General features: G+C 50.9%; 1 protein-coding gene across 1 annotated transcript in view; it reads right to left on the reverse strand.

Annotated features, from left to right (window-relative positions):
- Positions 1-27099, reverse strand: part of LOC140393577 (tumor necrosis factor receptor superfamily member 13B) — a 62744-nt gene that overhangs the window by 26090 nt on the left and 9555 nt on the right. Inside the window, exons 2-3 of the mRNA XM_072479855.1 lie at positions 24076-24225; positions 18068-18184 (exon numbers count right to left, since the gene is read on the reverse strand). Coding sequence (XP_072335956.1) covers positions 18068-18184; positions 24076-24187 — 229 coding nt within the window. The 5' untranslated portion in view covers positions 24188-24225. The remainder of the gene's footprint in view (positions 1-18067; positions 18185-24075; positions 24226-27099) is intronic.

Below are 27099 nucleotides of genomic sequence, written 5' to 3' on the forward strand. Positions count from 1 at the left end.
AGCCTTGACACATCACCTGCCCTGCCATACTTATGATCTCTAATTACTTCATTATTTAATTTCATTTTTGGGGGATATTAATTAACCTTATCATAAACTGCAGGACAAATTTAAACGTTTGGAAAATAGACCGTGACCACTTATCAGATATTGACCAGGTACTCACCAACAGCTCCCTCCTCCGTTGTAGAACAGCAAAAACCAATTCCTTTGGAGTGAGAAAGTTGTAAAAGCAAAGGGTGGGTGGCACGACGGCACAGTGGTTAGCACTGCTGCCTCACAGCTCCAAGGTCCTGGGTTCAATTCCGGCCCTCGGGTGACTGTGTGGAGTTTGCACTTTCTCCCCGTGTCTGCGTGGGTTTCCTCCGGGTGCTCCGGTTTCCTCCCACAGTCCAAAGATGTGCAGGTTAGGTGGATTGGCCGTGCTAAACTGCCCCTTAGTGTCAAAAAGGTTAGGTGGAGGTTACGGGAATAGGGTGGCAGCGTGGGCTTAAGTAGGGTGCCCTTTCCAAGGGCCAGTGCAGACTTGATGGGCCAAATGGCCTCCTTCTGCACTCTAAATTCTACTCCACTCACCGAACTCCATTTTCTCACCAAACTTCCACACTTTGTCCAAAGTCGCTTAGTGCTGGTCGCACAGAATGTGTCTGAATTCATATGTTTGCAGGACTTTGTTTTCACTCTCTTGGGATTTTACCACGTTGACCTTTTACACTGTTCTAATTTGAGCCCTGCTGTTCTTTGGTTTTAAAGGGCTAATACCTGTTGTTACCATAGTGCTATCTGGGAAATTGGGAGGCTCGGCCTGTCACAATCTATTTTCATGTAATCTGTGGTGTTATGTTACTTTGAGTAACATAAGCCGTTACTTGCTGTAGGCGCTGTTGAAGAATACTTGTGACTTCGAGGTAAGTTGAACGTATTTATGGACTTCCGGTTACGGCTATGCCTAGGTAGGTCGCACGTTCGGCAGCTCCCGCCAGGAACGGACTTTTGGGCTCTCCAGAGGGGCCCCAACGGTAATTGTTCGACGGCTTCCAGTGTGGGAAGGTGACAGCAAGGTACCCCCAACATTATATGGATTGGACCAGGAGTCGAGCGGTTAAAAAAAGTGATCCTGGTGCAGCGAAAAGTGCGAGGGAGGAAAAGCAAGATGGCGCGGGTGGAGACCAAGCAGCATGGGCGCAGTGGTCGCAGGAGCAGCAGTTTCTTAAACGCTGCTTTGAGGAGCTGAAGACAGAAATGCTGCCGCCAATGAAGGCGGCGATTGAGAAGCTAGTGGAGACCCAGAAGGCCCAAGGGACGGTAATCCGGGAGGTGCGGCAAAAAGCCTCCGAGAACGAGGATGAGATCTTGGGCCTGGCGGTGAAGGTGGGGGCGCACGAGGTGCTGCACAAGAGGTGGGTGGAAAAATTCGAGGACCTGGAGAATAGGGCGAGGAGGAAGAATCTTCGGATTCTGGGTCTCTGGAGGGCCCCGATGCCGGGGCATATATGAGCACGATGCTCAACTTGCTGATGGGCGCAGGAGCCTTCCCGAGGCCCCTGGAGCTGGATGGGGCTCATTGGGTCCTGGCAAGGAGACCCAAAGCCAACGAGCCGCCAAGGGCTGTAGTGGTGAGGTTCCACCGCTTTATGGACAGAGAGTGTGTCCTGAGATGGGCCAAAAAACAGCGGAGCAGCAGGTGGGAGAACACGGAGATCCGAATTTACCAGGACTGGAGTGCGGAGGTGGCTAAGAAGAGAGCTGGTTTCAATCGGGCTAAGGCGGTGCTCCATCGGAAGGGGGTGAAGTTATGTATGCTGCAGCCAGCGCGATTGTGGGTCACGTTCCAAGATCGGCACCACTATTTTGAAACGCCTGATGAGGCATGGAACTTTATACAGCCAGAACAGTTGGACTCAAATTGAGGGTTTGTCGTGGGAGGATGTTTACTGTGTTCACTGTGTTTATTACGTTTGGGGAATGTTCTCTTGGTTTGAGTGCTGGGTGGGGATGGGTGAATGGATTTTATGTGGGGGCTGTGGGAGAGTGGGCGTCAGTGTTGGAGGGTCAGGCCCCCACGGAGGAAGAGGGGGAGTGGAGGCCCCGGGATGGGGAGTTGGGGTAAGGCCGCAAAAAGGAGCTGCGCCAGAGGGGGCGGGGCCGGCTCAGGAAAGCACGGGCTTTTTCCCGCATGAGGGAAGGATGGGGGTGGGGCCGGGGGGGGGGGGGGGGGGGGCGGTGCTGGAGAGGAGCGCACACTGACTGCCAAGGGGAGGGGGCATTCTCACACTGGGGGGTCGATGGAATGGCGGGAGAGGCCAGGGTCAACAGGAGTCAGCTGACTTACGGGAGTGTCATGGGGGGAGCAAAATGGCTAGATGTGGATCTAGCAGGGGGGGGGGGGAAGAGGGGGGGGAACTGGGTTGCTGCTGCATTGGCCAAAGGGGAGCTGGAAGTAGGAGAGGTAGTCGGGGCGAAGGTTCGCGGCGCCTGGGGGGCTGGAGGGTGCGGGAGGCGCGGGAGCGTGGCTGGCCTAGAAAAGGAGATGGCTAGTCGGCGGGGGGGGGGGGGGAGTAGCCCCCCCAATCCGGCTGAGAACTTGGAATGTAAGGGGCCTGAATGGGCCGGTCAAGAGGGCCCGGGTGTTCGCGCACTTAAAGGGACTGAAGGCAGACGTGGTTATGCTCCAGGAGACACATCTGAAGGTGGCAGATCAGGTTAGGCTGAGAAAGGGATGGGTAGGGCAGGTCTTTTATTCAGGGCTGGATGCGAAGAACAGAGAGGTTGCAATACTGGTGGGGAAGCGGGTGTCGTTCGAGGCACTGAATATTGTAGTGGATAATGGAGATCGATATGTGATGGTGAGTGGTAGGTTGCAGGGGGTGCGGGTGGTACTGGTGAACGTATATGCCCCGAATTGGGATGATGCCGGATTTATAAAACGCATGCTGGGTCGGATTCCGGATCTGGAGGTAGGAAGCTTGATAATAGGCGGGGGGGGACTTCAACACGGTGCTGGACCCAGTACTGGACCGTTCTAGGTCCAGGACGGGTAAGAGGCCGGCTGCGGCCAAGGTGCTCAGGGGGTTTATGGACCAGATGGGGGGAGTGGATCCATGGAGGTTTGTCAGGCCCCTGGCCAGGGAATTTTCTTTCTTTTCCCACGACCATAGAGCCTACTCCCGGATAGATTTTTTCATTTTGAATAGGGCGCTAATCCCGAAAGTGGAGGGAACGGAATATTCGGCCATAGCCATCTCGGACCACGCCCCGCACTGGGTGGAGCTGGAGTTGGGGGAGGAGAGGGACCAGCGCCCGCTGTGGCGCCTTGATGTGGGACTATTGGCGGATGAGGGGGGGTGCGGGCTGGTGCGGGGGTGTATTGAAAGATATTTGGAGGCCAACGACAACTGGGAGGTGCAGGTGGGGGTAGTCTGGGAGGTGTTGAAGATGGTGGTCAGGGCAGAGCTAATCTCCATTAGGGCCCACAGGGAGAAGAGGGAGGGGAGGGAGAGGGAGAGGTTGGTGGGGGAGATTTTAAGGGTGGACATGAGGTATGCAAAGGCCCCCAAGGAGGGGCTACTCTGGGAGAGACGGAACCTCCAGACGGAGTTTGACCTGTTGACCACGGGGAAAGCAGAGGCACAATGGAGGAAAGCGCAGGGGGCGACGTATGAGTATGGGGAGAAGGCGAGTCGGATGCTGGCACATCAGCACAAGAGGGAGGCAGCGAGGGAGATTGGTGGAGTTAAGGATAGAGGGGGGAATACGGTGCAGAGTGCGGTGAGAATAAATAAGGTATTTAGGGACTTCTATGGGGATCTGTACAGGTCTCAGCCCCCAGCGGGGGAGGAGAGGATGCGATGATTCCTGGATCAGCTGAGGATCCTGAGGGTGGAGGAGGAGGAGGGGTGGCTGGTTTGGGGGCGCCGATTCGGCTGGAGGAGCTGGTTAAAGGATTGGGGAACATGCAGGCGGGGAAGGCCCCGGGGCCGGATGGGTTCCCGGTTGAATTCTACAGGAAATACGTGGACCTGCTGGGCCCGTTGCTAGTGAGGACTTTCAATAAGGCGAGGGAGGGGGGGACCTTGCCCCCAACAATGTCTAGGGCGCTGATTTCTTTGATCCTGAAGCGGGGGACAAGGATCCACTGCATTGTGGGTCGTATAACCGATCTCGCTCCTCAATGTTGATGCTAAGTTGCTGGTGAAGGTGCTGGCTACGAGAATTGAGGACTATGTCCCGGGGGTGATTCATGAGGACCAGGCGGGATTTGTGAATGGTCGGCAATTAAATACAAATGTGCGGAGGCTCCTCAATGTGATTATGATGCCCCCGGTGGAGGGGGAAGCGGAGGTAGTGGCAGCTTTGGATGCGGAGAAGGCCTTTGACCGGGTGGAATGGGAGTATCTTTGGGAAGTGTTGCGGAGGTTTGGGTTCGGGGAGGGGTTCATCAGTTGGGTCAGGCTGCTATATAGAGCCCCAGTGGCGAGTGTGGCTACGAATCGGCAGAGGTCGGAGTACTTTTGGCTGTACCGGGGGACGAGGCAGGGGTGCCCCCTGTCCCCCTTGTTGTTTGCACTGGCAATTGAGCCTCTGGCCATGGCACTGAGGGAGTCCAGGAAATGGAGGGTACTGGTCCGGGGGGGGGAGAGGAACACCAGGTGTCGTTGTATGCTGACAACCTGTTGCTGTATGTGGCAGATCCAGTGGAGGGGATGGCGGAGGTTATGCGGATCCTTAGGGAGTTTGGGGACTTTTCGGGGTATAAACTCAATGTAGGGAAGAGTGAGCTCTTGGTGGTGCATTCAGGAGACCAGGGAAGGGAGATAGAAGAGCTACCGCTGAAGAGAGCGGAAAGGAGCTTTTGGTATCTAGGGAACGTATTTATTGAGCAATTACTAAAACTCCTAAATGAGTTCTACACTCTACTGATCTGACTCTAGTAACACAGTACACACTACTAACTATTTGAACTTACTCTGAACCACATGTGGTGGTGTGACGGTGATACTTGCTACACATGTCTTGCTCTCTAGGTTTCTGCCAGTGGAAGGGGGTGAGGATCCTGTGTGTCTTGTCTTTTATAGTGGCCGTGTGATGCCCTCTTGTGGTGATGCCACCGCTGGGTATTCTGATTACCCATTGGTTGTGTCTGGTTCTGATTACCCATTGGTTACATGTCTGCATATCATTACATAATCTAAATGAGAAAGACAATTTCATCTAGAGGTAAAAGACATCTCGGACAGTGCGTGGAGACCCACTGTCACCTCTGAATCCATGTTTACAGAGCATGGTACTCCAAATACAGTGTCCAATGACGTCTGTGTCAGTGCCTCTGCTTCACTGCAGATGCTGTCACTGAGCTCTGCTTCTGGTTTTGACTTGCAGCCCAGCTCTCACTAGGACTGATGTATCTGTTGCTCTGAAGGCTATTGCACTTTCTCAGTCAAATGCAGGGAACACCAACGTCTAATCTGCAGTTTGCGGTTGAAACAATTACCCAGGCTATCACTTTCTATGGAGGGGGAAAAACTGCATGTGGAGTGGGCGTAGGATTTTTATAAGCTGATGGGCCAAAAGCTCACTGATTTTTGCCTATGCTGTGTGGTCACAGTGTGAACTGGCTGGCTACTCTAGTCTGGTCTTTCCTGCTTCCTCTATTTAACAGTAACACACAATTCAGAGTCCCTTTCTCAGTCTCACTAAGGGCTTGCTTGAGGTGTCAGGCGCAATGTCCTGAGGAACTGCTTGATGCAACTTGCAGTACACTATGAAAAACTATGATGCTACTGTCTGTTGGTCACTCATGTTGGGAATAATCTACAGGAAATGAAATTGACATCGAGTTGGTTGCAAAGTACCCCGAATATAATGCTTCAAACACAGGTTAAGAACCTATGGGGCACAATCTAACGGATGCGGCAAGACAGGCGAGAATCCGTGCGAGCCAGTTAGATCGTGGGAGAGGTTGAAATCGGGAACCACACCGGGTGGCAATCGGTTTCCGAACTAACCGGCCCAATCCCGTTGGCATGGCCAGAAACCGATGATCGCCAATGAAGGCCAATCTCCATCCCATTAAGTTATTGAAAAATGTAAAACTAGCGAACTGGCTGCTGTGTGGACCAGAGGTCGCCAATAGCCATCTTGGTAAACGGGCAGTCAGCCTGGGGGCACTGGGTGGGGGAGCCCCTGGGGAGGAGGGGGAGCCCCCGGGGGGGGGGAGGGCCTGGTCGGGGGTTCAAACAGTGAGGGTCCCCCCTGGGTTGGCGGATTGGGGGGGAGGGGCGCGCGATTCCAGCTGCTGCCTGTCCATCCCACCGAACACCCCCGGGATAGGGTCCCATCTGTGGTAATATAGTAAAGGTCACTTTAGCCGACCATGGTGGCTGCTGGCTGCACAGCTGAAGGTTGTTGCTAATAAGAAATTGGCAATTCTAGTAATGTGAGCACTTTCCAGCTCCAAAGTGGCTGCAGGTTGTGTGCTCTCTCTGCTCCTGCTGTTTGGCTACAAAACTGCTTGAAGACCTTGGTGTTTTGCTTGCTGGCTGCCTTTCCTACTCCTGAAGCCTGGAATGATGCAAAGGAAAGCTGTGAACATGCCTACTACCAATCTGAAGAAGGGGAAGAGGTGCTTTCTCACTCCAATGCTATGCTTCGAGTTACTGTGGCTCAGGTACTGACTTCCTGTTTTGGTCTGCTGCTGGAAGCTGCCATAGTGGGAGAGTGAGGAGGAAATCTGCGCTACTGCAAATACTTGGGACTATGTTTCCGCAAGGAGCTGCCCTTCTGCTTTCTTTGATCTGGAATGAGGCATGGGGAGGATTTTGGCTCGCCTATACCAGGCTGAAATTGGAGGCGGGTTTGCTCTTGCAGTTAGTTGATATCTTCGCTTGAATATTTTGTTTATTAACTGTTCATTGACTTATATCTGAATCTGTGTGTTACTTGTTTGTGAGATCAGATGGCAATACAGAAGAAGTAATGGAGGGACGGTGGCCCGGTTCAACTGTGCAACTCGGAGGTTGTGTCGGGATGCCTTTATGGCCTTCTGATGAATTTTTGTGCTAATGGCTATCTGCTGCTCCCTGTTTGGGAGCCGTGCAGGTTGCTGTTGGTTTTTGTTTTCCTTTTGTACTGTTCTTGGTGTACATTTAACTGGTGAGGAATTGGTGTATGTTTAACTAGTGGGGAATTGTGTGCTTGTTATTGTGCTTTTCTTGTTTCTTGCCTAGCGGTTGAGTGCTCGCCAGTTGTACCCCTCCCACTTCGATAGCCCGGGGTTTGCGCGTTTACCTGTGTTGATGAAGAGGAGGGTTCCTCTCTCTCTCTCTCTCTCTCTCTCCAGCCTTGCTCCGTGCCACTATTGGGTGCCTTTCCACTGCTGAGGGGCTGCTGCTGGGGCCAGGGAAGGAAGAGGGGTTTGAATGCTTGTTATAACCTGCCTACTTACCATTGGCTGGGGACTAATGACAATCCCACAATCCTGTGGGAGTATGAGCTTCCCCAATGAGGGGGGCGGAGAAACCATTAGTAAACTCCTAGTATAAATAAAGCTGGCCAGTTCAGGAACCAGCAGGAAGGAGTGTGCAGCAAGGGAAGTTGCTGCTGCTGTTATATATATATATATATATATGTTATTGTAAATAAATGTTATTACTTTGTATCCTTAAAACTCGTGCTGGATTCTTCGTGGCCCTCACAAAACTGGCGATGAAGATGGGAATTTCTCGAGAGAGCGCAGAACGAGGAGTGCAGGAGCTACAGGGAATGGAAGTGCTTGCCTTGGGGGGGGCAACCCCTTCCGTCCGAAAACGTCCCCCCCCGCACTCCTGCGGTACCTTGGGCGAGGCAACGTCCGGACCGACGCCAGTGGCCATCGGACATTCCTCCCCGAAGGGAGCCTTCTCCAGAACCAATGGATGAGGAGCCATGTCCGTGTCAGACTTGGAGGCGCCGACCCCGTTGCGGACGGCGGTCCTGGGGCCGTCGTTCCGACCGAAACTGGGACCAGCCCAGGGGCCGTAACTGGGACCAGCCCAGGGGCAGTGCCTTCCATGTGGATGAACCTGCGGCGACTACTCCTGAGGACGTGGAGACGGAGGACGACTGCCTGCAGCTGCATTGTGTGGCAGCTCCCCGTGTGGCCCCCATTAAGGTGACAGTATGGGTCAATGGCCACCCACTTGAGATGGAGTTGGATACTGGCGCAGCGGTCTCCATGATCGCCCAGAGGACATTCGACCGCATCAAGCAGGGTATACAGACCCTTACATTAACCGACTCACAGGCCAGGTTGGCCACCTCCATGGGGGAACCACTGGACATTGCAGGAACTACAATGACACCTGTTGTTTATGGACGCCACTTACCGTGGTGCGCGCCCATGGGCCCAGCCTGTTGGGTCGGGACTGGTTGCGCCATTTGCGGTTGCAATGGCAGCACATCCTCCAAACAGTTTCTGAAGGGTTGACTGAGGTGTTAGGACGATACCCAGATGTATTCCAGCCTGGTTTGGGGAAAATAAAAGGGGCCGTAGCCCGTATCCAAGTCGAACCAGGAGCCACGCCGCGCTATTTCCGGGCGCGCCCAGTGCCTTGCGCCTTGCTCGATAAGGTAGAAGGGAGCTCACTCGTTTGGAGAGTTTGGGTATTATCAGGCCCGTCCGTTTTGCTGACTGGGCAGCACCAATCGTACCTGTAATGAAGCCAGATGCCACAGCTCGCTTGTGTGGCGACTATAAACTTAGTGAATACGGTTTCCCGACTCGACCGATATCCAATGCCTCGCATAGAGGATCTCTACGTGAAACTTGCAGGTGGACTCTCGTTCACAAAATTAGATATGAGTCACGCCTACCTGCAGTTGGAGCTGGACCCTGCCTCCCAACCATATGTAACGATTAATACACATCGGGGCCTGTATGAATATACACGGTTGCCCTTTGGAGTATCCTCTGCCTGCGCAATTTTTCAACGTGATATGGAGGGCATTTTGAGAGGTTTACCACGTGTGGCTGTCTACTTAGATGACGTTTTGATTACAGGGACGTCGGAGCAGGAACATTTGAAAAATCTGGAGGCTGTCCTTAGACGCTTTTCGGAGGCTGGAGTCCGTTTACATCGCACAAAGTGCGTATTTCAGGCAAAGGAAGTAGTCTACCTAGGTTATCGGGTGGACCGCGAAGGTTTGCACCCCGTCGCAGAGAAGATGCGTGCAATTCAACATGCCCCCGCCCCAACTGACACTTCGCATCTTCGTTCTTTTCTCGGTCTCGTAAACTATTACGGGAAGTTCCTCCCCAATCTGGCAACTACGCTGGCCCCTTTGCACCTTCTGCTGGGTTTGGGGTCAGCCGCAAGAAACCGCTTTCCGGCGGGTAAAGCATCAATTGTCGTCGTCTGGGTTACTAACCCACTATGATCCTGGAAAGCCTTTGCTCGTCACACGTGATGCATCCCCGTATGGTATCGGGGCCGTCCTGTCCCACAAGTTGGAGAACGGGGCCGAGCGACCGATAGCTTTCGCCTCCCGCTGTAGCCACATAAAATGGCTGCGTCCTGATTAATTTGGCCAAAACCTGATTTAAAATGGCTAACCAGAAAGGCTGCTGGGAAAAGCAGGTAACAAGACACAAACGGACAGCTGCAGGCAGAACATCATATTCGGCTCTGGGGAAGTCGGCCCAGATCGATACTCAGGTCTATTAGCAGCCCATCAACCCAGACATTTGCAGGTATATTCAGGATTCTTAACAACCCATCAATCCAGACATCTGCAGTTTAATCAGCTATCCCCAGGAACAATTGCAACTTATTAGCAATTGAATACCGGGCTAGACCTGTCGGCGCCTGCAGTGGCCGAAACAAAGGCAGGTGAATAACCATCCCCCGATCGGCGAATCGCCCCGCAATTGGACGTATCGAACCCAGTGATTGGGGGCCAGTCCAATCACTTGGGACTCAGGGTCAAGGGCCGCCCCGAGAGGCGGGAAGCCCCATGGCCCTATAAAGTGAGGGGCCAAGTTCAGATCTCTCTCTCTCTCTTCTTCGCCTGCTCGAGACCTTCGCAAGAACAGCAACCGGCAACTGTAAGTTTGAATCCAGCGATCGCTATCCGATAGAGACTCCTAGCCATCGACCTGTATCAGCCTTTTGAATCCCGCGGGCCAGATCCGATTGGATAAGCCTTTCGTTTCCCTGACCTGGTGGGCTCTTCCTAAAGTTAAGTATTGGCCAGTAGTGATAGGTTTATTATATAGATAGTAGGATTATTGTATAAACATTGCTTGTTGTATATAATAAATGACCGTTGATTTCAATCTTACTAAGCGGTGTGCTGACTTATTAATCATAACTTGAACTTGAACCACGTGGCGGTATCAGAAGGATACCTGGCGACTCGTGAGCAAAGGTGACGTAATCAGAGCTAATAAACTCAGGCTAAAAAGAGCAACACCGCACATTGACTGCAGCGGAGAAAAAGTGCGCGCAGATCGAGAAGGAGGGCCTGGCAGTGGTTTTTGCGGTGAAACGCTTCCACCAGTACGTGTATGGCCGCCATTTCACTATCGTGACTGATCATAAGCCTCTGATGGGGCTTTTCAGAGAGGATAAGCCAATACTGCCCATTGCTTCTGCACAGGTCCAGCGCTGGGCTTTGTTGCTTGCTGCATACGAGTATTCTCTGGAGCACAAACCAGATACGCAGATAGCAAATGCCGACGCACTGAGCCGATTGCCTTTATCGACCGGCCCCAAGTCGACCCCCACAACCGGTGAGGTAGTTGCAACCCTAAATTTTATGGACAGATTGCCTGTCACGGCATCACAGATCCGTGAGTGGACCCATACAGAGCCAGTCCTGTCAAAGGTTCGGCACATAGTCCTGTATGGTGGGCAGCATAGACAGCTCCCAGGCGAGTTGCGGGCATTTTCCTCCAAGCTGTCAGAATTCAGCGTGGAAGACTGCATCCTCTTGTGGGGGACGCGTGTGATTGTCCCGGAAAAAGGCCAGGAGCTGATACTAACAAACTTGCACAATGGGCATCCAGGTGTGACCAAAATGAAAATGTTGGCCCGGAGTTATGTCTGGTGGCCAGGCCTCGACACCGACATTGAGAAGGTGGCCCAAAACTGCTCCATTTGCCAAGAGCATCAGAAGCTTCCGCCGGCCGCGCCCCTACATCACTGGGAATGGCCAGGGCGGCCTTGGGCACGCTTGCATGCAGATTTCGCAGGCCCTTTTCAAGGATCCATGTTCCTTCTACTAATTGACGCCCAGTCTAAATGGCTACAGGTGCATAAAATGCAGGGGACAACGTCCTGCGCAACAATTGAAAAGATGCGTTTATCGTTTAGTACGTATGGCCTCCCCGAGGTGCTGGTCACGGATAACGGCACTCCATTCACGAGTGAGGAGTTTGCGAGGTTCACGAAGATGAACGGCATCCGCCATATCCGCACTGCCCCTTACCTTCAAATGGGCTTCAAATGGGTTGGCAGAGCGCGCAGTGCAGACATTCAAAAGAGGCCTAAAGAAGCAGTCTTCCGGATCAATGGACACGAGACTGGCTCGCTTTTTGTTTACGTACAGGACCACCCCCCAAGCAGTGACTGGGATAGCTCCCGCAGAACTCCTAATGGGCCGGAGACTTCGCACCCGCCTTAGTATGGTTTTCCCGGACATTGGCGCAAAAGTACGCCGCACACTAGAACGGCAGGGACAGGGGTTTTCTCGGCATCGGCCGATTCGGCAGTTTGCGCCCGGTGACCCAGTGTTCATTCGGAATTTTGCTGGTGGTGCCCAATGGGTTCCTGGTGTAATCTTTCGCCAAACGGGCCCTATATCTTACCAGGTGCAAGCCCAGGGTCGTCTCCAGCGCAAACATGTAGACCACGTTTGGTCCAGAAGACTACCCCTCAAAAGATTCCCCGCCCCCGGAGCTCATTTCTACAGCCGCAGAGACCAGAGACAAGGGAAGGTAGTCCTCACAATCTTCCACTGGTGCCTCACTCGAAGCCTGCGCAGGTCGTTACGGAACCGAATGGAGATAGAGACGCTGACATGACGGAGGCAGCAGACTCTGACTCCGAGATGGAGACACAGGATGCATCAGAGGGGGAATCCTCGGGTCCACGGGCCGTGGATGTACAACCGTTGCGCCGTTCATCACGGAAGCGCCGGTCTCCGTCTCGTTACACGCCGCCTGATCCAGCGCCGCATCCGGCCTGCGGCCAAACGAGTCCGATGTCCTCCTTCGCCAGGGTCTTCGGTGGATTCCTTGGACTTTGGGGGGGAGGGATGTTATAACCTGCCTACTTACCATTGGATGGGGACTAATGACAATCCCACAATTCTGTGGGAGTATGAGCTTCCCCAATGAGGGGGGCGGAGAAACCATTAGTAAACTCCTAGTATAAATAAAGCTGGCCAGTTCAGAAACCAGCAGGACGGAGTATGCAGCAAGGGAAGTTACTGCTGTGTGTGTGTGCGCGTGTGCGCGCGTGTGCGCTGTGGCTTTGTTTTCTTATTGATCATGTATCAGTTTATTTGTGGTGTAAAGTTAGTATTTTCATTGTACTATTGCCTGTTTTGTAATTTCTTTGTTTGCTATTTATATTGCCGACTTTTGTAAGATGAACCTATTCTTGGGAGGGGAGGGGTGTTTTCTCTCTCCCTTCTGCTGTGCCCGTGGGGGCAGTGTATAGGATGGCATAGTTGCTGGTGGGGTTTTGTGTCTTGTGGTTATTAATTTTTTGGGGGGTCTATGGTGTATAGTGGGTAATTTCTTTATCGCTGTTTGCTCTGTAATTTGTTATGGTTTTTGTATTGTGGTGCTGTTATTAAACTAAAATATATACCCAAGTGGACTCCCTTGGGTACCTGTGCCATTTGCAAGCCAATCAGATGTGGGACATGCACACTTGCCTGAATTCCGGAGGCATCCATACCACTGCGGCAGAAGCCAACATTCAAACACTCAAGAGTTGAGTCGCAACATCATGGACATGGCCGCGACCAGAGGGTCTGGGGTACAGGGCCTAGGTTCCGGTGGCCAGGGACCCCTGCTGCAGCCAGGGGTGCATGTGCAGGGCGTGTTGGATGGCAGGGGATGAGAGGGTGGGGAGGCATGGATCACGGGTGGAATTGTCGGGATCTTACCCTCTCCAATTTCTTACAGCTATCACATTATGGATAATATTGTGCACCCCACAGCAGCTGCTCTCGTGGTGTTGGCGGCCAGACGCCAGAGAAGGCAGAGATAGCACCATCGACAGAGGCTCAGGGCAGCAGTCTACGTGCAGGCCCCCCCCCACACACATCCCGAGGCCCCAGCCACCCATCAGGCCAGGGAGGGACCCAAAGGGGGACTAGCGATGGCCCAAGGTGTACAGGGTTCCCTGGTCTTTCGAACAGATGTCAGACAGTATGTGCCCCCACATGCTCTGCCTCAACAAGGAGAAGGTGCGGCATCTGTGCCATGTCCTTGCGGACTTGACACCTTGTGCAGGAGAAGGATATCCGCTCCCGGTGGCTGTACAGGTCACCGCATCCCTGAATTATTACACCTCCGATTATGGCAGGGCTCGAGTGGGCACTTGTGTGGAATATACCAACCACAGCCCACAAGTGCATCCGTGAAGCAGCCGACTATAAACGTTGACCTGGACCAAGCCCAACAAGATGTCTGGGCAGCAGGATTCTCCACCATCGCCAGGATGTCCCAGGTCCGGGGTTAATATATGGCACGCCTATCACCTTGCGCGTACTGGGCAGTCGGAGAGCAACCTTCATCAACAGGAAGAGTTTCCACTCTCTGATCGGCCAACCTGTGTGTGACCACTACCTCGAGATCATGCACGCTTCCCGGGGAGTGGGCAGTCGGAGATCCCTGGCATACCCGCTGAGGTTCTGGTTAATGATGCCAGTGCAGAGGCCAGTGACTGATGTGGAGACTCAATATAACAAGACCCATGTGACCACCTGGGCTGTATTTGAGCGGTGCATAGAACTGCTTAAAATGAGGTTCCGATGCCTCGACTGTTCTGGTGGTGCACTGCAATACACCCCTCGAGGGTCGCCCACTTTGGTGGTCTGCTGTGCCCTCCACAACCTGGCGCAGCAGCGGGGCGACGTGCTGGAACTGGAAGAGGAGGCACATGTGGCCTCGTCAGAGGAGGAGCTTGACCAGGAGGGGGCTGGAGGATGGGTCCGGAGCGGACCTACGAGACCAGCTGGAGGATGGTGGACAGGCAGCGGCGGCGAAGTTCTGGCATACCCAGAGGATCAGGGAGGCCCTCACCCTCACGCGCTTCTCAGAGAACACGGCTTGTAGAGGTCACCTACTGCTAACCGCATAGCCATTGATGCCTCTGGTGGGCGTACTCTGGGGGCATCTGAGGCCAGAGATCCCCACCCAACTTTCCGGTATCACTGGCTTCGTCATGCCACCCTATTCTGCATGCCAACTCAGGGATGCACCCTTGTCAATGAGTCCATGGGGCCTTGGGGGCCACCTCTGGATGGAATTGGAGGGCAGCTGGATTGAGCTCTGGATGCCCCTTGGTCATCTGGCTCTGCCAGCCCTGGCGGCTTCCCATTGCCTACACAAGGTGTCGATGTCCTCAGCGATGCCCCTCTGTGACAGGACCATGCACTGCAACACCAATGTCCACCTGCGACTGGGACAAGGTCCTCAATGACTGGGCCATGCACTGGAGTGCCTTGGCAATGCCCTCCTGAGACTGGAACATGATCCGCAGCATCTTGGCAAGGTCCATGTCCCCCAGCGACTCGGACATGCTGCATAGGTGCTCAGCCATGGCCGTTACTGATGAGCAAAGCCTAGGACCACCACTCATGCTGCTGAAGTCGTCCACAGGCTCTCCACTGTGGTCACCACCTTAGCAGTGTTGGCCTGGTGCCACACGTTCCCGGCGCAATCTCCTGTGCCCATAGCCCCTGAAACAACAACTCCAATTGGCTATGGACCTGCTGGAGTGTCGCTGACAACCCCATCTGAATCTTACGGCCGCACCCTAGCGACTGCTTCGACTCCGGGATAGCTTGGTCCAGAGGCTTGACATCTAACTGGGATCCAGCTGGGTCCTGGGATGTAGCCAGACCTCCAACTGCTGTCCTCCCTGGACATTCCTTCCTCCACCTGATGTTTATCAGCAACTGTGTGGTGCTCACTAGATTGTGGCCCAGAAGCCTGTCCACTACTTTCGCCCACCGAGATGTGTTCGAGGTTTGTGTCTCAGCGCTGGTGGAGGGTGGGGATCACATCTATGACGCTTCAATGGTGGCGTGTTCTCTTGGACAGGGAGAGGAGGGTGTCACCCCCGATAACTCCAAGGCCCATTCCTCGTAGGTGTGAGAACTCTGATGTCTGGCACCCCGCCGCCCATTAGTGCCCTGCCCTCTCCTGTCTGTTGTGGGCCAACTTGCGGGGACACGGAGGGGTATTTTGAACCTCATGCTGCATTCTTTGCAAGGATGGCATGGCTGGAGACGGGTATGGGCACTGCTGCTGTGCATGGGTGGGGTGTGCCGGTGTGTGCCAGGGGTGGTGGTCTGCTGGAATGGGGAAGGGGGTTGAGCAGGACAGATGGCAAGAGCAGGATCATCGGGGCGTGCGGTTTCTGGGGGGTGGCAGGTGGGGCTGGTGTCATGAGGCCGATGCCAACTCGCCACGTGTGGCCCGGTAGAGGTCATTTAGCTTCTTGTGGTATTAGACAGCGTTCCTCCTGGTGACACTCCCCGAGCTGATGGCCGCTGCCACTGCCTCCCAGGTGCCACTGGCTGCCATGTGGCTGACCCTCCGACACCCTCAGGAAAACAGTGTCCTCTTTGGACTCCACTGCGTCCATCAATCTGGCCTGGTCGGCATCCCCAAATCGTGGAGCGAGTTTACGAGGTGGCATGGTATCATGGGTGAGGTATGCTTTGCGGGATCAGTTTAAGAGCTGCTCCACCTCGTTGATGGGGAGCTGCTGAGCACTGTCCTATGAATCAGCTGGCAGAACAGTCTCTTCTGGTATGAAGCCCATGGGGCATCATTAAAGTAACCTAATTAACATTAGATACCAGTAGCGGTCTCGCCAGGTCGGCTGTTGGGAAGCATCTGGCAATTCCCGCTTGCTACCGCACTTAAAGACTTTCTGATTTGATCACGCCTATTGTGTATTGTAGATCTGCTTTGCAAAATGCAGTGGAGTGGGGAAAAGATATTAAGGAAAGGATGATAGTTGCTGGATGGTGGCACCACACCTCTATCCTCTGTGTCCCAGATGCCTTCCCTTGGCAACAGAGTAAGACATTTCCTTGTTGGAATGTCTTGCTGGTTGCAAGTCCTTCAGCTGTCTGATTTTCCCACTGATTATGCACTTGGCCTGCAAGCAGGACACAGTGAAGGATATTCATGGAATACATCCTGCACCCCTAGCAGCACTTCTATGACCTTAACACATCTCTTTTGCACACATGACTTTGCCAAGCGTCTGACAAGCTTGCAAATCTCCAGTGGATGGTATTAAAATGGGCCTCTAAAGATGGCCTTCACCTTTTATACCATGGCTGAGTGTTGGGAGATGACAAACCTTGCCCTCATCGTGTACCCTAAGTGGGTGTGTGGGAGAGTAGTGCTCAAATATTGTGTGCCACTCTTTTTGTCGGGAGAAAAAGACAAAGGGCAGCGTGCAAAGGGGAGTCGACATAACATTGCACTTCTGTGGATGCTTGCAAACTATTTCCTCATTTTCATCAAGTTCTGCTGGTCCTCGGACATGACACTGACAAACTCCGCCACTTTCACCCATGTAGCTTACATTGATACCTTTGTAAAAGGTTGGTTTCTGCCTGGAAACAATCACCATCCTTTGCTGCACTTAACCAAAGCAGAGACATTCCGTCCACAATGGTTCACAAATTTCAATCCATCTTGACAATCTGACAATTGACGAAGAACTGCCTTTAAATAAGTTAGACCCAATTTTATAATTGTTAACCAATTTCTTGGCAAGCAATTTGCTTGAAGGCATAAAGCTATGTGCACAAATGTATGTAGAATCTGATGGACTAAATTCTTGCATATTGTAAAATGTGTGCAGCCTATGCTATGACTATGGATGTCTGCACTCTGATGGGCACACAAATTTCTCAGCAAAATAGAATTGTGGCTAAAATATCTAACACAGTAACTTGATCCCTCATTTACATTGGGTTTGGTTGTTCTGATTCCACATGTTGCCCTGGGTGAGGGGCTCCTATCAATCTGTTCCTCTTGTATCATGGACATTTTGTGGAATCTAGTTTGCTAATAACACCACTTCTACGAATCAGGCTATATCATTCCTGAAATACTGTCACCTCTGGTTCAGTCCACTGTTCCTCTTTTATTTCTCTGCATTATCAGGTCTACTAAACTCTCATCTTAAAAGCATTGCATCCCATACATATGAGGTACCAGTTCTAACAATTTACTTTAAATAGATTTCTCCATCTTGTGTAGGTTGCTGCAGGGGGACAGATAGGCAATTACTTAAAGGTATGTAATATGTGAGAATAAATTACAATGATTACCGCAGGTAGGTTTGGACAAAGGTTTCACATTGCAACTCCCAATATCAATTGTCCCATGAAGGAGAGGTGGGAAGTGGCAGCTCCATATTCCTAATTGGGATGGGGGGGGGGGGAAGGAATCTGGGAGACGACCTGCAAGCAGTCCAGGAAAATCAGAAGAGCATGTGCCCATAGCCCAGGAATGTACTCGGAATATTTGAAGGATTCCAGAGGAGCATGTCTATTTTCTTGCTACTGAGTGTGGCTATAGGAAAAAGAAATCTGATCTAACGTTCAAGCATGTCCCGAGTGCAAATTGGCTACACTTGTCGGTGTGAAACTGCTAGAAATATCTACTGTATTCATACACTGGACGATTGCCTATCGGTGTAGCAAGGTCCTGTACAGAAAGGAACAAATACTGTAAAGCCAATTACTTAATCATTACTGATCACACTTCTGCCGTTATAACGCATTCACAGAAAATAAGACTCTGTTGTAAATTTCTTACCATAGCAAATTTCTGCACATTGTTGAAGGTGTTGTCCACATATATCTGAGCACTTGATGCATTTGCGTAGCAGTTTGTCCCAATAAAATCCTGCAGCCTCATTGCAACTCCAAATCTCTGTGATAAAGAGACAATCACAATGATGGGAATCAAATTATTTCCCTATGTCAGTAATTTCCATATACATCATTCACGCTGTAATCATTCAACAAATACGTTTTTTAAATGAAGGAAAGACTAAGGGGTAGAGTTTCCTCTTTGCTGCCTGACAGTTATCCAATGAGTGAATCACTGACCCCTGTTCATTTCAACAGAATAAAAATCGGATGGGTGTAATAATGGATCGGTGACTTGCTCCACTAGATTACCACTTGCGTAGGTGCAGGTAAAACTCAATAAGGTTATCAGGTTAGGTTTGGGAAAATGGACCTTCTTCATTGGAGCAGCATAGACATTAATGTAACTTGATTGAGGTTTTTAAAATGATGTAGGGAATAGATACTGCTTAGACAAGGTTATTTAAATTAGATAGGGAGGAGAAAACTAGGGAACATCCGTATAAAATACAAAGAGCTGATTCTGAAGAAGGCTGGTATTTTGTTTCAGAGAATCGAAGACTCTGGAATAGTGCTAGATGTGTGACAGTTATGGGTGTACTCCACGTCAGAAAAAGTAACTGAGCAAGTTCCAGAGAATGGAAGACATTATGAATTGTGTAGGTGGAGACTTCCCATGGCGGCCCTGACCAAAGCAGATGCACGAAAGGTGGCTCTATCCTAGGAACTTCCTGTTAGACCTTGCTAATCTGTCAAACAGGCACCAAATGTACCAAACTATCCCCCCCCCCCCGGGCCCAGAGTAACTCCCCACCTACCACTCAACCAATTAAGATGCCAGCAGCCAGGCCACAAGGCTAGCAAAAGTAAAGAAAGCAAAATCTTGACCCCTAAATGGGGAATCCCGCATGGCAACCGAACAGGATCGCCAACTTCATGCCAATGTCAACAGAGAAGCTAATGAGCTGGTAAAACATAAAGAATCATAGAAAAAGAACCTCATGTTGACAATGAAGTCGGCAATAGTGATCACACTGGCCCCCATAACGGGAACAATAAACAGATTTATTAATGAACAGAGCGGAGCGGAGACTGGGGGCCCAAGGGGTGATGGTGTGGGACGTGGAGAAGGCAGCCACCAAACAGGACCAGCGGATTGCCTCACTCAAAGCCGAGGTGGCAAGGTTGGGGCTGACCCAAAAGGCGCTGAAGCGGGAAGATGGACGACCAAGAAAACCGGTCCTGCCGGCAGAATCTGAGGATCGCCGGACTACCGGAGGGCGCAGAGGGTAAGAACCCAACGGAATTCATCTCAAAGCTGCTTGGGAAAATGGACGGGGCGGTGAGCTTCGCAAAGCCCCCAGAAGAGGAGCGGGTAACTCCAACAAAAGCCCGAGTCGAGTGAACCACCACACAGGCAATAATTGCAAAATCTGCAAGTTTCAGGACAAGGAACGGGTTCTGAGCTGGGCGAGGAGCACGCGGTCATGCAAGTGGGAAGGACACAATCCGCATATATCAGAACATTGGAGCCAACCTGGCCAAGCGCCAGGCGGAGTTTAATGGGGCTAAAACGGCACTGTTTAAAAGTAAGTGTGATTTGGCATGTTGTACCCAGCAAGACTTTGGGACACGTTTAATGACAAAAGAACATTATTTCAGCATGCCAGAGGCAGTAAGTGAGTTCATTCAAAAGAATGGACTTGGGAAGAAGCAGGAGACCAAGGAAAATGTGGACCCACACAAACCAAGGCGGGGAAGGGGGTAACTATATTTGGGGATATGGAGAACTGGGGGGGTTGGCAGAACCAGATGGGTGGAAAATCAAAAGGAACAGCTTTCCAGGGGGAGCCACCACACTCGTGAGCAGGCTAGTGCAGAGGAAGAAAGAGAGAGAATAATAATAATAATGCAGCATAATTCCTGAGAGGCAGCGCCAGCAGGAGGGAAGGGGCAGGGGGCAAGAGGGAAGCGAGGGAATGGACGGGGGTGTTGCAGATAATATGGGAATCGGCGGAAAGGAAGGGGGGAATCGCACGGGCAAAGGAGCTTGGGGGTGGGGTGGGAAAGAGCGAGGATAGAATGCTGGTTACAAGTTGCATGTGGAGGAGACTGGAATGAGAGAGATGACGGCGGCCATCTGGGATGGCAAATGAACAAAGGGAAACTCCGGCGTGCAAGGGCCGGTCCAAGAGGGAAGTATGGATGACCCCACAGGAGGGAGGGGTCAGAAACCCACGATCAGAATAGTCAGTAACTCAAAAGACCAGTGAAAAGATCCAGAGTCTTCACTCATCTCAAAAGCCTAAGCGTCAACATAGTCTCTCTACAGGAGAAGCATTTAAGAGATAAGGACCGACTGATGGTAAGCAGAGGTTGGATAGGACAGATTTATGAGGACATGATTTGAGACAAGGGTGAGGGGGGTAGCCATAGTGTTCAACAAAAGAGTAGCATTTACAGTGACGAACACCTTCATGGACCTAGGGGGACAATACGCAATGGTTAGAGGGGACCCGGTGGTACTTGTAAATATGTATGCCCCAAACTGTTACGACACGAATTTGTTAAAAAAACGATGGCAGAAATCCCCAAAGTCGACTCCCACCAACTCATCATTGGGGGAAACTTCAACTGTGCAAAAGACCCAAAAATAGACAAATCCAGCTGGTCCCGGATCCAAGGAGGTTCAACCACCTGAGGGAGAACGAGTATTCCTCCTCCTTCCACGTCCACAAAGTCTGCTCTTTATAGTGGGTAACTTGGTCCTTCCAGGGGTGGTAGGGGTGGAATATTCCGCAATTGTAATCTTGGACCATGCTCCATCTACATGGATGTGAGGTTGGAGATGGGCTGGGCCCAGAACCCCCCATGGACACTGGATAGAGCCTTCCTTGCTGACTAGGCATTCTACAAAAAAATGTCACAAGCCATCTCTCCCTCCACATTCTGGGAGACACTGAAGACTGTGATTCAGGGGGAAATAAAAGCCTACATGGCTATTACAGACAGGAAGGGAAGAGGGAAGGGTGGCTAGGCTAGGTTGATCGACTCCATACTGGAAGTGGATCAAAGGTATTCCACGACCCCAACCATGGAGCTGCTGGTGGAGAGGGAAAATGTACATATGGAATTTGATCTGCTTTCCACTGGGAAAGCAGTGAACCAGCTCCGCCAGACACGGGGGGGCCTTCTATGAGTACGGCAACAAGGCCAGCCGCCAATGGCAGACCAGCTGAGGAAGCAGGCTGCTGCAAAAGAGATAGCACAGGTTATTGACGCAATGGTAGAGTGGTCTCAGCTCCAGATGAGTTCAACGGCACCTTTGCTACCTTTTACCAGGGACTGTACACCTCTGAGCCTCAGAGGGGGGGACTCGAAGATGAAATAATTCCTCAACAGCTGGACATACCAGCTGTGGGGGAAGAAAAGAGACGGGGACTGGAAGCACCGCTAGGACTAGAAGAGATCATGGAATGCATTAATTCCATGCAGTCAGGGAAAGCACCGGGATTGGGAGGGTTCCTGGTGGACTTTTATCAGAAGTTCACAGCAGCACTGGTCCGCATCTGCGGGAGATGTTCAGTGAGTCGCTGTCAAGGGGGGCCCCTGCCGCCCATGCTGGCACGGGCCTCTATTTCACTGCACAGAGGCTCGAGGTAGGTATGCCCGCTGTCCCTGCTGTTGACTCTGGCAATTGAGCCACTGGCCATCGCTCTTCGATCAGCGAAGAGATGGACAGGCATTCAGAGAGGAGACCAGGAGGACAGAATTTCACTCTACATGGATGACCTGCTGCTAGCCCTAGCCAGCATGGGCAAGATAACGGAACTCCTGAGGGTGTTCAGAACCAAGAATAAGCAAGAATGAAATCTTACCCGTGAAAACCCGGAAGGGAAGGGGAGAGCAGCAGAGCTGGGGACGCTGCCATTCAAATGGGTCCAAACCAAGTTCAGGTACCTGGGGATCCAGATTGCTCATGACTGGGCACGGCTCCATAAGTGGAACCTGTCCAGCTAGGTGGAGGAGGTGAAGAGGGACCTACGAAGATGGGACTTGCTCCCACTATCCCTGGAAGAGTGCAGACGATAAAAAATGAATATGCTGCCAAGATGGTTCCTCTTATTCAGATCGCTCCCGATCTTCATTCCCAAATCCTTCTTCACCAGTGTGGATAAACTGATCACGGTCTTCGTCTGGGCTGGAAAGCACCCTAGGATACGTAAAACTGTCCTACAAAGAGGGCAGTGCATGGTGGGTTTAACCCTGCCGAACCTCCTCTTACCACTTGGCAGCGAACACATAGAGGGTCCAGGGGTGGTTGGGAGAGAGGGAGGCAGAAAGGATGCAGATGGAGGAGGCTTCCTGTATTGAGACGTCCCTTGGAGCACTGGCCACCACCCCATTTCCATTCCCCCGAGCCAAGTAATCGAGGAGCCCGGTGGTAGTAGCCACATTAAAGACCTGGAACCAGCTCAGTCACCCCTTCAAACTCAGTGGCATGCCTGTTGCAGCCACCAGCTGCAGAAACCATAGATTCATCCCAGCGAAGATAGATGCTATCTACAAAGCATGGAGAAAGGACGAAGGGGGGCTGACCGTCAGGGACCTGCAAATGGATGGTAAAATGGCAACCTTGGGTAAGTAGTGGAGAAGCTTCAGCTCCCGAAAGGGGACAAACTCTGTTACTTGCAGCCCTGGTACTTCCTACGCAAGGAGACCACAATGTTCCCCCAGATATGCCCTATTGGACAGACTATTAGCTTAGGACGAAATAGGGGATGGTAAATGTGCCAATATGTATGAACAACTGTTAGAAGAAGTAAGGGTCCACTGGACGAAACATGAGAAATATGGGAGGAGAAATTGAGAATTGAGATATGGGGAGGACTCTGGATCGAAGCACTGCACAGGATAAATTCAGCTCCTCATATGCAGGGTTGAACCGAACACAGCTAAAGGTGGTGCACAGGGCGCACCTTACCAGGAGACGCATGAGCGGGTTCTCCCCAGAGGTGGAGGGTAAGTACAAGCGGCGTTGGGGTTCGGGGGTGGGGGGTGGGAGAGAATAGTCAGAGAAGGGGAACGAGGGGTAGAGGTTAGTGGGGGGGGGGGGGCGAGGAGGAGGGAACATTCACACCACAGCGAAGAGAATGGTGAAATCATCACAATACACTGGGAGGCGCGGGGCCCCACAAACAGCAATCCCACAATATTGCAATGCAAAGGGCGTAATCGTCGTGCCAATCTCCTCTCCGGTTTTGCTCCTTCCTAAGGTGTGGTACCCAGTGGGTACATGCCGCCTCAGGCTACAAAGGGGCATTGCAGCTCCGATTATATCTTTATCACGGGAAAATAGACACTATTTTCTGGTTTCTTTTTGTAATTTGTTTTTTGTTCAATACAAGTGTAAATTCTGGTATGTATCCTAAAATGGTGTAATTTATTTATAACTTCTGTTATATGCAACTGTGTAATTCAATTATATGTTTATTAGAAGTGCCTGTCATAAATTTAAAAAGTTCAATAAAAACATTTTAGAAAAAAAAGAAGTGTGGTAGGGAGGTGGGACTAGCTGTAATTAGTTTTGTCCGCCTACTGGAGCTTGTTTGGTTGGGGTTAGAGAGGGGCATCCCAGATATTTTTCCTAAATTGGTCTCAAGCTTTTTCCTCTCATTTTTGCTTCTCCCAGGAACTTCCATGAATTGGGTGTGGTTTGCATTGGACTGGTGCATGCAGGCTGAATGGGTCAGGCTAAATTAACTAGGTTAATGTAGCATGTTCCAGTTATAACTGGATCAGTATGGGGACGAGCATGGCTAAAAATTTGATCTATCGCTCGCATGACACTGGCTTTCTGTGATACTGAAGCATAGGATATTTTTAATGGTCTGCAATTTCCAACAAATGCTGCTTACAAGCTTCAAAACTAGGTAGTGAAAGGATACAAACCACAGTAGGACTTGCACATACTATGCGAGTTATGCCCACAATTCGTGCATTTGCCGCATTGTCGCAGGAGTTCGTCCCAGAATTCACCATCCAAACAGCAACAGCCGCTCATTTTCTTTCAACCAAAGGGCAGCGGGATCTTTAAAATAACTTACAAAGGAATGGATTCTGTTAATAATAGTAGATAACATTATTAAAGAAAAAAGGTTACATTGATAAAGAACCCTTCATGTCCTCCGAGCATCCCAAATAGCTACAGATGGCTAAGTTTGTCTTGCAGGAAAATTTAGCAGCCATGAATAGGACTGCGATGGATGGCCAGTTAATCTGTTTCTTGATGGCATTCACCTAAACAACTTATTTTAAAGAAATTGTAGTGATGCGATACAGGGAATGCAATGGATTTTCAGAAGGTTTCTGATAAGGTATCACTAAAGAGACTTGGTTACAAAAATTATGGTAAATGGTATGAAAGGGATTTATGTCATCTTTCCTGCTGCCGGGCTGACCCGTTCACTTGACAGCAAACTTTCACTCGCCCTCTTCTTCCCATGGATTTTTTCTGGGTCTTAGATATTCCCCACCTTCCTTATGCCTTCCTGCACCAGCTTGTTCAAAACTGCTCCTGAAACCGGGCATTAAACTCCAAAAACCAGAGCCTCAAGCAGGAGCCCAACGTGGGACTTCCAACAAACATGCCACCACCGGAGGTTGTGCTAATGCTGATGTGACTGCTTAATTTTGAAGTAAGTGTATTTACACCATTTCATCATACATCTTGATGGGCATGTAAGTTAACAGAAAAACTAGAGTAAAATAGACTGCACTGTCATTTCACAAGTCTGCTGTTACAGTGTGAAGTCCAGCAAAGAAGGACTAAACAAGTGTAACTTGTTTGTAAATGAGGTTGCTCCATCGATTCAGTATTTACTATTATCAAAGGGCAACTCAAAATATTCCGAGCATCACTTCAACCTAAAAAGCATCAGAATCTCTTTTTAAAATAAATGTTTTATTAAAGTTTTTCCAAAGAGCGTTTTTACATAAAAATAGAAATACAGATAATAAAAAATAACAGTCAACATATCCCAAAGCTTACAGTGAAACTCCTTACACAACAGAAAAGTTTTCCCCCTTTTTTTTTTTTTAAACAGAACAAGGTGGGCTTTGTCTCCATGCCCAACTCACATTATATCAACAGTACCCCCACCTGAACCCACCCCCCCTCACCCCCAGGATGCTGCTGCTGCTGACATTGTACCGCTCCCCTAGAAAGTCAAGGAAAGGTTGCCACCGCCGGGAGAACCCCATCAAGGCAAACTTTATTCGCTCCAGGCTGAGGAACCCCGCCATATCGCTAACCCAGGTCTCCACACCCGGGGGTTTTGAGTCCCTCCACATTAGCAAGATCCGTCTCCGGGCTACCAGGGAGGCAAAGGCCAGTACCTCGGTCTCTTTCGCTTCCTGCACGCCCGGATCCTCCGACACCCCAAATATCGCTACTGTTGGACTCGCCTTCACCCGAGTATCCAAAATCCTAGACATCACCCTCGCAAACCCCTGCCAGAATACTTTAAGCGCCGGGCATGCCCAAAACATATGGGCATGGTTCGCCGGCCTCCCTGCACATCTCGGGCACCTGTCCTCCACCCCAAAAAACATAGTCATTCTTGCCGCCGTTATATGTGCCCGATGCACCACCTTAAACTGAATTAAACTGAGCCTGGCACATGATGAGGAGGAGTTCTCCCTGCCCAGGGTGTCGGCCCACAGGCCCTCATCCATCTCCTCACCCAGCTCCTCCTCCCACTTGCCCTTCAACTCCTCCACTGAGGCTTCCTCCACCTCCTGCAGCTCCTGATATATGCCCGACACCTTCCCCTCCCCTACCCAGATGCCAGACACCACCCTGTCCTGGATCCTATGCGGGGGCAGCAGCGGAAATGTGCCCACCTGTTTTCTAAGAAAGTCACGAACTTGGAGGTACCTGAACACATTCCCCGGGGGTAGGCCGAACTTCTCCTCCAGCGCCTGCATGCTAGGGAAAGTCCCGCCTATAAACAGGTCCCCCGTCCTCCTGCCCTAGACCAGCCTTGGAACCCCCCCATCCAACCTACCCGGAGCAAATCTGTGGTTATTCCGTATCGGGGTCCACACCGAGGCCCCCTCCTCTCCCCTGTGTCTCCTCCACTGCCCCCAGATCTTCATATCCCCCCTTTTAAACCCTCCCTCCATCTGCTCCACTAGCCTGGTTAAGTTGAGCCTGTGCAGGGCATCCCAGTTCCTGGCCACTTGTATCCCCAAGTACCGAAAGCTCCTCTCCACTATCTTGAGCGGGAGCTCTTCAGAATCTCTTTAACTATCCCCCATCTGTATACACATGACAATTGTTTACCCAGCTTCTTTATGATTTTGATTAGCTCATTGGGTATGAATCTTGAAATACAGATGTAGACAAGACTTTTAGTATTGATAAAAGAAAATTGAAACTACAAGGCAATTTTGATAAGTAAATGAATATTACTCGCACTCTTCTCCCACTTCTTTCTTTTGAAGCTCCAAGTATAACATCCTGAGTGGTCTCTCGAACTTTATTGAAATTAAGCATCAATAAGCAGCCTCCCCGAACAGGTGCCGGGATGTGGCGACTAGGGGCTTTTCACAGTAACTTCATTGAAGCCTACTCGTGACAATAAGCGATTTTCATTTCATTCATTTTTCAATCTATTACTCAGATTTTCTGGAAATTCAAAGTGTGGCATTTCTTACCTTCCTTAATCTTGGACTTCCTCCTACAGACTTTTGAAACACAGGCTTTGCATAGTCTACTCATTACAGCTTTATGTAACCTAAACATTACTTCCTGATTCATCTGGTCATTTGCATGATTTGTTTTGGTCTTGCATAGTGATTTCTCACTAAAATAATTTATTGCTTTGTGATATCATTTGAATTGTTGATTATATCAACTTTGCCTTTCAGAAACTAAAATGAAGTTTTGAATAAAACATGGATTCTTTCCAC

This window comes from Scyliorhinus torazame, chromosome 17 (assembly GCF_047496885.1).
Source record: "Scyliorhinus torazame isolate Kashiwa2021f chromosome 17, sScyTor2.1, whole genome shotgun sequence".
Lineage (NCBI taxonomy): Eukaryota > Metazoa > Chordata > Chondrichthyes > Carcharhiniformes > Scyliorhinidae > Scyliorhinus > Scyliorhinus torazame.